At 33.6% G+C, this 11,274-nt stretch overlaps 1 protein-coding gene across 1 annotated transcript; it reads right to left on the bottom strand.

Annotated features, from left to right (window-relative positions):
* Positions 1–3,618: 3,618 nt before the first annotated feature.
* LOC107775621 (AP2-like ethylene-responsive transcription factor BBM2) lies at positions 3,619–9,602 on the bottom strand. Its single transcript, XM_016595370.1, has 9 exons — positions 9,105–9,602; positions 8,010–8,574; positions 7,208–7,290; positions 7,001–7,009; positions 6,423–6,511; positions 6,214–6,287; positions 6,026–6,076; positions 5,456–5,532; positions 3,619–4,814 (listed from the first exon to the last, which is right to left on the bottom strand). Exons 1-9 carry the CDS (start codon positions 9,319–9,321, stop codon positions 3,976–3,978), a joined length of 2,004 nt encoding a protein of 667 aa, XP_016450856.1. The 5' UTR covers positions 9,322–9,602; the 3' UTR covers positions 3,619–3,975.
* Between the last annotated feature and the right edge of the window lie 1,672 nt (positions 9,603–11,274).

Here is an 11,274-nt window from a genome sequence, read left to right as displayed (position 1 = left end):
AAGTCTACATCCAACAATCGGAGATGCCAATTTGCTATGGAGGCTTGCCCCCATTGGACCACCAATCTTCTATAAGGCACAAAGTTCGTGTAAGTTTAATTTTTAAGTTCCAATCAAGTGGATTATATTCCATCATTCTTCCCTCGAATAATGATTGGGGTAACATGTATCTTTTGAACTTATGCAACTAAACTCAGAATGAAACTCTAAGTTGCCTACGTACCTCGATGAAGAGGATCAATTTATGCCATAGTTCAGAATGGGTGGATTTTTTTTATTTTTATCTTTTTATGTCCTAACTTTTGCTTAGGCCGCCTCTTTAGAGGTTTTTCGACCTAGCAAACTTTTGTTTTTGGGCCATACACAGTTTATACTCTTGCTGGCCGGGAGTAACATGCACTTTATGCTCTTGCATTAAGGAGCGTAGTAACTTGCAGTTTAAACTCGTATTTTAGGGAGCTTTGCGACTTGAAGATTTTGCTCAAATTTGAATAGCTTCATGACGTGCTATTTAGGCTCGTACATCTAGGAGCATTGCAACTTAAAGATTTAGCTTACAATTTATAGTTCCGCTCGAATTTCAAGAGCTTATTACTTGAAGATTTAGCTCACTGTTGAAGAGCTTTGCAACTTGAACAGTTTGCTCAAATTTAAAGAACTTTACAACTTGAAAACTTTTCTCAAAGTTTAAAAGTTTTACGCCTTAAAGTTTGGCTCTAATTTGAAAAGCTTTGTGACTTAGAAGTCTTTGTTCTATTTTGAAGAGCTTTCGACTTGAGTCTTTGCTCGAATTTGAATAGATTTGCAACTTGAAGACTTTACTCGAATTTTAAGAGCTTTACGTCTTAAAGTTTGGCTCTAATTTGAAAAGCTTTGCGACTTGAAGTCGTTGCTCGACTTTGAAGAGCTTTCGACTTGAGTCTTTGCTCGAATTTGAAGAGTTTTGCAACTTGAAAACTTTGCTCGAAGTTGAAGAGCTTTACGTCTTAAAGATTTAGTTCAAAATTGAGGAGCTTCATGACATATAATACATACTCATATGCCAAGAAGCATTACAATTTGAAGTTTAGGCTCGTGCGTTGAGGAGCATTATAACTTGCAGTTTAGGCTTGTGCGTTAAGGAGAGTTATAACTTGCATGGACTCTTCAACTTCATCTTCGGATGAATACTTGTCCCTATTCTCAGCATCCTCTGCTTCTATTTCATCATGAGGCTCAAAATCAGGAAACCTTTGATCTCCACTTGTAGCCATACTCAATTTCATATTATGTGCACGAGTTGGTAGTTTTTCAAATGTTTTGGGCTTTATGCCTTGTAAGATATAGCTAAGACTTCAATGCATGCCTTGAATGCACATTTCGATGCCACAAGTTTCGCTAAGGTGATCTTTGCAGTTGAGGCTTAAGCTCCTCCAGCGGTTGATGAAGTCAATAACTGGCTCATCCTTTCCTTGATGAGTGTTTGTAAGTTCGATTATGCTTACGATGCGTCTTGTGCTATAGAAACGATTGAGAATCTCTTGCTCCAACTGCTCCCAACTATAGATAGAACCAGGTTCGCGATTTGTGTACCAATCAAATGCATTACCTATGAGAGAACGAACAAATTGTTTGACAAGATGATCACCATAAGTCCCAGCGTTGTTACATGTCTCGATGAAATAAGCCACATATTGCTTGGGATTTACTTTTCCATCAAATTGTTGAAGCGTTGAAGGTTGATATCCAGTAGGTATCTTCAAGTTATCAATTCGTTGTGTGTATGACATATGCAAGGGAAGATTTAATCAGAGGATCAATTTTATCTTCAATTTCCCCATGAAGAAATCCTTCAATTGATCAACATGAATTAGACCTTCTGAAGAAACTTGGATCTCTTTGACCACGATCATTTGCCTCGCATCAGATTCTCCCCCTACTTTATCTTCGGAAAGTTCCACATGTGCTTGAATTGATTTTGCTTTTGCTAAGCTCTCGATCTCATTTGCTTACTTTTTGAGGCGAGTATCTCGATCCTCTATATACTTGGTCAACTTCTCAAGTGCTTTGGTTAAATTTGCAAGTTGTTCTTCGATGGTCGAATTGTTAGATCTTGTTCTTGAACTTGGAAAAGAAGAGATGAGAGGTAGAGATCGTCCCACTGGGCGTGCCAGAATTTGTAGATAATAAATTATGTCGAGAAAATAAAATCAAGACCGAAAAATATTGCAACGATCGTAGTATTTTATTTCAAATATTTGAGTGTTACAATCTCTATGATTCCTCTGATTCTACTTTCCAATATAAATTCAAGGGCCTTTGAGCTTGATCTTGAATTTTAATTTGATTTAGCCGTCGCGAACGCTTTGATTGTTTCCACGAATTTTATCACGAACAAGTAGCCTTTATTTTGAATGCCTGGTATTTGATTTGACTTCATTCTTGATCTTGAATACTTGAATTGTTGTTCGTTCTTGAGCTTGAACTTGATTTGTTCTTCGCTCTTGAACTTAATTTCTTGAACTTGAACTTGGTTGCTTGAAGCCTGAAACTTGTAGAGAAATTTACGACATTTGATCCACGAGCCTTCTCTTGCTTCTTGTTATAACTTCTGGTCTCCTTTTTGAGTTATGAAGACCCCTATTTATAGTTGTGGAAGGGAAGAGTTGTGATGGGAACAAACTCCTTCTGACCAATCAGATTGAAGAGTGACAAGGCCGTATTTGATTGGCTAGAACATGTTACTTATACATGTGGCGCGTTTCCATTGACCTTTTAATTTGACTTGGGATGCCTTGTCGTTCTGACACATGGCATAATCCTATTAGCTCTTCCATTTGACTTGGCGTGGCACGTCATTTGACACGTGGCACCAAACTAAGCTTCTAGGAAGATGACATTTTGGGCTTAAGGAAGTGGGCTCATCACTTTAGCCCAATTAAATGGGTTAGCCCAATGGATTAAGACTTATTTATTTAATCCATATATATTAGATTATATAATTAATTTAGTTATACTAGTCCATAATATTTGTTTGGACCAATACATCTTGAATTTAAAATATAATCCAAATTATTTTATCAATTTAGATTCGATAGAATTTAAATGCTTACCGATAGTATACGTGAAGACTTAATACTATATTTTCATTGTAACCCCAAGCCATATCCTTTGACACTTGACCAGCACTTTTTGTCCATTTAAAATTAGGAAATGTTACTAGTATATAGTAACTTAGTTAATTTACAAAGAAAAACAGTAAAATAGTGGTTTGAAAAAAATAATGACTTCTTTAATTATAAATGTGCAACAGATGTACTTGAGTCTTATAATTACGGCTGAGTGCAAAACTTAAGGTTGAATGCACCTGAGACTTGGGAGGAAAAAAATATCACTTCATTTTTCTTTCCCTTTCATTTTTTCTTTCATATCTTTTTTTTTCTTTTTTCCTTTTTCTTTCACTTTTTAATGACATTACATTGTAGGTTTTGGCTCATTCAATGTGTAAACTTTATTAATCATAGCAAGAAGATAAACTTGAAAATAATACCAATGAGCTCTTTTACCTCTTGATATAGAAAATAAGCATGGGAAATGTATGCAAACAATGTATATATAGCAAATATACATACACAACAATTGAAAAAATTCCGATTATCTGCATTGTTATGTTATCCAAAATTACAAAGCACGGTTGATACTTTTACTTTCCGATAGGATCTATAAGAATGAAGTTCCCAAAATTATAGCCAAAGAAAGAGACTAAACAAAGCTCTCTCATTATGCTATTCATGAACTTCACTCATCATGTCCTATAAACAAAATTAGCATTTGCATAAAAACAACAAAAATAAAAAATAAAAACAAAAAAAAACTCTTATCTTTCTTGAGTTGCCAAAAAAAAAGAGAGGAAAAAAAGGAAGATTAGAGATTAGTTATGTATACATCCCTTGCTAGCTAGATTTCCCATTAGTCCATGGCCTTGTAATGAGAGTTCTATGTGTCATTCCACACAGTGAAAGTGGGGGGCCCACCATGACAAATAGCTACAGTATTATTCCTTGAAGCGAGAGCAGGAACAGCTGTTGACATCCAATTGTTACAATTAACAGAATCCTGAGGATCATAAAGACCGGCCGCCTTTACCGAGCCATTAGATGTTGATTGTTGAGAATGATAGTAACCAAATATATTCTCATTACCAAGTTGTTGCTTCACTTCATTCTCTCCATAACCATTACCTTGGCTCAATTGTGGCAACACAAATCCACCACTAGGACTACTTGCATATCCAACACCTTGATATGTAACATTATTATGTTCCATTGAAGTAGAAGAAGTATCCAATCCCATAAGATTGTGTAAAGCTGAAGTTGGTTGCATGAAATTATGAGCAATATTCCCATGTGGAAGTTGATGAAAATCTTGAAAATTTTGTGTCATATGATCAGAATCTTGAACTTCTTGTTTGCACCATAGCCTTTGTTGTTGTTGTTGTTGTTGTTGGCTATAAGGGTAATGCATATTCAATGGTTGAGCTTGTTGGAATGCAATGTTAGACCAGATATGGTTCGCGTTCGCGCCATAGCTACTGATTGTTCCATTTGTGAGATGAGATCCAATGGTTTCTTGACTAACTCTTTGATAATCTCGAGCAATTTGATCAGCTTGTTCTGCATCTTTGAGACGTTTTGCTGCACCTCCAATAGGCAATGTACTGCTCTCTAGTATGCTTTTTACGTCGTATCGGTTTATTTCAAAGTTGGTTACTGCATTTAGTCCACGGAATTTGATTGCTGCAATGTCATAAGCCTCTGCAGCTTCTTCTTGTGTGCCTATGAATAGGAATAAAGTTAGAAGGTAACCATCATAATATGATTTTCCAGGAAAAATGGTTTGAGGAAAAAGCATTTTTGTACATGATTATATATATGTAGGGACATAATATGACATTATTAAGTCTTTTGGAGCAAAAAAAGAAGGAAGAATTAACCTAAATAGTTGTCTACCCAACCACTTAACCTAAATATAGCTGGTGCATACATAATATGCATATAATTTATGTATATTTTGTGTATAACTGTGTATAATTAGTGAATAATTTATGTATACCGGCTAGAAAAAATAAACAGTGAATTTAACCGGCTATTTGTGTAAATCCCCCAACCATTTAATATGTATCATATTAATGAGTAAATAGTATGACACTATAACTATTTAATATATATTAATGAGTCTTTTGGAGCAAAAAAAAAAAAAAAAAGAAGAAGGAAGAATTAACCTAAATAGCCGTCCACCCAACCACTTAAACTAAAGATAGCTGGTGGATGTATAATATTCATATAATCCATGTATAATTTGAATATAACCATATATAATCAGTGAATATATTATGTATACTGGCTAGAAAAAGTAAATAGTGAATTTGGCCGGCTATTTGTGTAAATTCCAAATAAAAAGGAGAAAAAAGACTTACTGAAAGTGCCTAGATAAAGATCCTTGTTTCCAGCAACTCGTCCAATTCTCGCTTGCCATCTTCCATGTTGATGGTGCCTGTTATTAATTACCAAAAGTAAAAAATTACAAAACTAAATGAAAGAGTTTTACTTTTACTACATAATGTTTAAATGAAAGTGTATGCATTTGATATAACTTCTATCATAAAATAATCAACGAGATTTAATTTTGTGCAAAAGCCAAATGATATCATGCACTCAAAAACAAAACAAGAAAAAAATAAAATAATTTGGCATTAAACTTACTCTTATGCGATTATTAAATGAAGTTTAATTTCTTCGAGACATAATTAGTCATACATGTATAAATGATCCTCCATTGCCAAATATATAACTAAGGATTCTTACACAAATAATCGGTCGAATTCACTGTTTACTTTAATCAGTATAATTTCAACGACTAATATAATAACCATGCCTATAGTGGCATATGATAAACCAAGAAGAAAAATAATGAATACAATTTTTTTTATTTTGAACAGTTTTAATGGAAAAGAAGAATATTATTACGCAAGGAAATGATATATTACCTAGTAACACCTCGGTAAATTGATGCCCCACGAGAGAACCCACTGCTCTTCCTATATTAGGACCAAAAAAAGAAACAAAAACAAAATAAAATAAAATATCAATTTCTTTTATTTTCTAAATTACAACTCTAATTTGGGTCTAATTTTTTTTTGGACAAGTTTATGTATAGGTTTTATATTAAATGTACCTTCGCAAAGATGCCACATACTCTTGTCTAGTCATATGCTTCATCTCCTCCAGCTCTTTCTCATAATTACTAATCTGGAAATTTTCATCCAAGAAAAAATTTAATTAAAAAAAAAACCAAAATTTTCTGTACGGAACATTTGTTGTCGACCAACTAGACAAAATTTCCTAGGATGAAGAAGTCCACTACATAGAATTCTATGTACTTACTGGGAAATTGGTGGTAGTTGTCGGACCCCAATACTTCAGTGCTGCTAAATCATAAGCTCGAGCTGCTTTTTCTTCTTTATCATACCCTCCTATAAAAGAATTACATGAAAAAAATTGACCAGTTAAGATAAAATTATAATAAGAATTTAACTTATATACAATGAAAGTATAAAAATTATTACACTACCATATTTTTTAAAATGAGAAGGGGAGTCTTGGGCAACGGTTACTATAGGTTATGAGTTCGAGCCGTGAAAGCAGCCACTAATTAATGCCTGCATTAGGGTAGACCGTCTAAATTACACCCTCTGGGGTACAGTCCTTTTTCGTACCCTGCGTGAAAATGGGATGACTTGTGCACCGGATTGCGACCACCATGGTTTAAAACGTGTTGTAACAACTAACCTATTATTTTCTTGGTTGCTAATTCCATTTTTTTTTGTTACACTTTCGGGTCACAGTCTCAGTGTATAGAAGTTAATTAAAAGCATTGATAAAATAGTGAGTTCTTGCATTGTAGTAACATGTTGAAAAGTTTATATATATACAAGACTAGAAGGAATTACACTATAACTTACCCAAATAAACTGCAGGAAGTATAGAATTGTAGAATCCATCACCATGAAGTAGAATGAGAGAAAAATGAAGAAGATATCCAAGTTAGTATTTTCAAGGAAAAAATAAGGTAGATAGTAGTAAGAAAAAGAAATAATGGCGAGTAAAATGAAAAAAAAAAAGTGAAAAAGGTGAAATTTTGAAGTGGGAGACAATGAAGGGAAACATACCTTGCCTTCCTTTGCGAGTTTGTCCCTCTCTTCTGCAACTATTATCCCACAAATGTGCCTCATATCTCCCCGTCCACCTATGCCTACATACACCAATATATAAAATTAATTACAAAACGTATATCACAAATAAAATACTTACTTTACACTTAATATCAACCACTAAATAAAGCAAGAGGAACAAGAAAGAAATTTGGTTATAAAGGTTGTTTAAAATAAGAGAAAAAAATTTCGTTTCGAGTAGTAGATCATTTTAGGGTAGACTTGCATTATGGTAGGCGGTCTGATGTAGTGCAGTCTTTCCCGAACTCTGCATGCGTGAATGCAAAATGCATGGTACACGGAGCTGCTTTTTTTATATGACGATAATCCAGTAGTGAACAGAAGGATTCCATTATTTATGTTTTTTTTCTACTAAGCACAAAAAAAGAAGAAGAGAAACTATATAGGAAAAATGAAAGGGAATGGCATTAATGAACCTAAATGATTTTGAAGACGGTGTTATATTTTTTTGACGCCCTTCCCACTTTTGTAATGCAATCTTATACTCCATTTTAGACTTCTCTTAAGGACAAAGTTCATTAGAATTTTTCCAATATGTAATATGGCTCATAAATATAGTATTTTTTATTTTATTGTTAAAAAGAGCAAGATGGAGGAAGAATGTAAAAAATGCTACTTCAATCTTTTTTTCCAAGTAGCATTTATTTCTCTAAAATAGCCAAAAAGTATAAGCTTGTGCCTGGCCTCGTTCCTACATATGAAATATAGCGATAATTAAAAAAAAGGAAAAAGAAAATACCTTGTAACACCACGGTAAATAGAAGTTCTTTGGCCAAAAGTATCAATAGATTTCCTAGGCACTGCTTCTATTGCACCATTATTTTGTCCATCAACAATACTACCATTGCACCCATTAGCATTCTCTTGTTGTTTGTTATTTTCCGACGAGCAGCTATTCTCTCCACCGCCACCGCCACCGCCGCCGCCGGTGCTCATAGAAAGTGACAAGGACTGTGCATTATTACCACCACCTACCACCACACCCTCCCCCTCCTTGTTGTCATTTTCTGATGGGGTGGTGGTGTTAGGGTTATTTCTTAACCAATTCTTGATCATAGAAAGCCCTATAGTATTATTATTATTAGTGTTACTTCCAATATTGTTAGTGGTATTAGTAACACTTGAATAAATACTATAATCTCCATTAATGTTGTTGTTTCTGTTTTGTACTTCACCAATACCAAGAAAGTTTTCTAGTTTTGGTGGTTCTTGATTTTCAAGATGTTGGCTTGTATTGCATGAAATGCCCATTAGCATTGACATCTCTGATGTGGTCTTGTAGTTAGGATCATGAGAGCTCCAATCTGCATATACAAAACAAACAAAAAAAAATCTCAAACATAGGAAAAATGATTGTTTTTTTTTTCAAATTAATCCATCTATTCGGACTTTCATCTCCTGCGGTGATGGGGGTTTTGACGTAAACCCCAACTATGTATATTTAAAACCATGGTATTGCATCTAACAAAAGTCGTTCTTAATTTGTCTGTCGCTAATTCATATAAGGCAACAAAGGAGGAACTGCGAAAAATGACTATAAACATTCACAACACATGTGTCTTGATCTTTTTCCTCATATTCCTTTATAGGATTAGGGTTTTTAGTAGGAAAAAAAGAGACTAACGAAACAATAACAACAACAAGCTCAGTAATCTCATTAATGAGGTTTGGAGAGGATAATGTGTACATAAATTTTACCCCTACCTTGAAAGTAGAGAGATAGTTTTTGATAGACCCTCGGCTCAAGAAAATATGAAAAGAAAGCAGCAACGGCAACAAGCAGTGAAAAAAAAAGACTAACAAAGAGGAAATCAAATTAAATGTAGTAACTAACCTTGTGATTGATGATTTCTGTTGAAAGCTTCAAAAATACCAAAAGGGGTATTATGGGGAACAACATTAAGAGAAGGAAGGGTAGAGTCATGAGAAGTAAGATCAAAACATTCTCCTGAAACATCAACTGAACCAGATATTTCTTGAGATGTTTGTGATGTTAATTCCTCATGTGCTGAAAGAGAGAATCCTAACCAGTTGTTCATTGATGAAGCCATCAAATTAAAATCTTGGTTTAAAAAAAAAAAATAATTCACTAGTTATATATAGCTATTGAAAAACACTAGTAATATTTATTTTTTCCCCACTAAAAGTTCATGCAATATGAAGTGCTACTGGAAATTAAAAGAGAACAAAAAAGATAAGTCCATGATTTGGTATTATAGACTAAGTTGTTTGAATAGGTGAAAAAAAAGAAAGAAAGAAGAAGAGGAAAGGTCCAAAAATTGAAGAGGAATCATTTCTCCCAAAGCAATGTGAAGATTTATATGAAACTCAAAACCCCCCCAAAAAAAAAAATATCAAGTTCGACCCCCCCCCCCCAAAACCCCCCTCCCCTTCTCTCTCCATTTCTCGTTGGTCACAAATGGGGTGCCCTCTAAATGAGGGGCAGTGTTTTCTCTGATCCCAAAAACATGTATAGGTTCAAAATGAAGAGCAAAATATAGGGTTGATGAGGGGTAGGATTGTAAAATAATTGAACCAAGGGTAGTAGTAATGTATTCCCTCCGGTTCATAAGTGACCAATTTACTTTTTTATTTTGGTTTAAAATAAATGTTCAGTTTTGTAATCAAGAAAGAATTAAATTTATTTTTACAAAATAACCCCTATATACATATTCCTAAAAAGTTTTCTTACTCCTCACATTAAATGTTTAATTAGGGATAGTTTAGTAATAGTAGGTATTTTTGTATAAAATTTAGTATTTTCTTAATGGGCGTGTTAAAAGCAAATTGATCACTTATTGTGAACCGGAGAGAGTATATAACAAGGATATTTCTCTTTGGATATTTAAACTTTTTTTTTGGTTTTCTCATCCGGTATCCGGTACTCGCATTGGAGGCCGACTATATTTGGATTCGCGCCGCGTAGGGCTCTATTCGGGGGGAAGCACTCCCTGCCAAGTATTTTTCCATACCTAAGGCTCGAACTCGAGACCTCTGGTTAAGGGGAAGAACAGCCCCATCCGTTGCACCACATCCTTTAGTGGTAAACTTGATATTTAACTTCTGTGCACGGATAATATGCAAATTTTTATATTATCAGTTTAAGATGATTTATAATAAGAGATCGATAATATATTGAGCTATCCCAATTTGGTAACATAAAAATGCAGAAAATAACATGTTGTAACAAGTTAAAAGATGTTGGTAATGTGAAAATTTGTTACACTATTAGTGAGTTAAATCATTTTTTATTTTTATATACATATGTAACTTGAACTTTACTGCTACTGCGAAATTCTATACATATCAAATGGAAGCTAAGATAGAAGAATAATAATCAAGAGTACACGAGGACTAAATAAAAAATTGTGTGAATTGTAGTCTTCTGTACATACTAATAGTTTATTTTGGCAGATATATCCTAATATTTTAATTTTCATATCTAATCCTTTTCTTGTGTAATTTTAAGATAGGGCAAAGTGGTATATAGCATGTTGAGTGAGTTGATCCTATCTTTTCATTCTTGCATATCTTCTACTCCACTTTTTATTTCTCATTCGCTATCCGATATTTTTACAAGGGCTCGATTAAATCTGGATACGTTTTATATTAATGGATAAAGTGATCAACTAATAAATGTGACTTCATATCCAAGGCTCGAACAAGAAATCTCTTATTAAGAATGAAGACATACTGACAACTTCACCACAATCGTATCTTCTACTCAATTGTTTTAAGTGTATACTCATCCGTCTCAAATTATCTGTCGTGTTTCTCTTTTACATCACTTAAGAAAATATTAATAGGAAAAGTTTATGACCATTTTACCCTTATTTATGTCTTAAGATAAATCTCTCTTCATTTAATTCCTACTCATAATTAAGGTATTTGTAATCTTTAAGAATAATTAATATTAAGAATAGAATAGGAAAAAAATAATTAATTTACTCTTGAACTTCTAAAATAATAAATAATTAGATAATTATTTTTAAAAACTACGACAT

This window comes from Nicotiana tabacum, chromosome 11 (assembly GCF_000715075.1).
Source record: "Nicotiana tabacum cultivar K326 chromosome 11, ASM71507v2, whole genome shotgun sequence".
Classification (NCBI taxonomy): Eukaryota; Viridiplantae; Streptophyta; class Magnoliopsida; order Solanales; family Solanaceae; genus Nicotiana; species Nicotiana tabacum.
The sequence above is the reverse complement of the archived record's forward strand: the minus strand, read 5'-3'. Positions and strand labels throughout refer to the sequence as shown.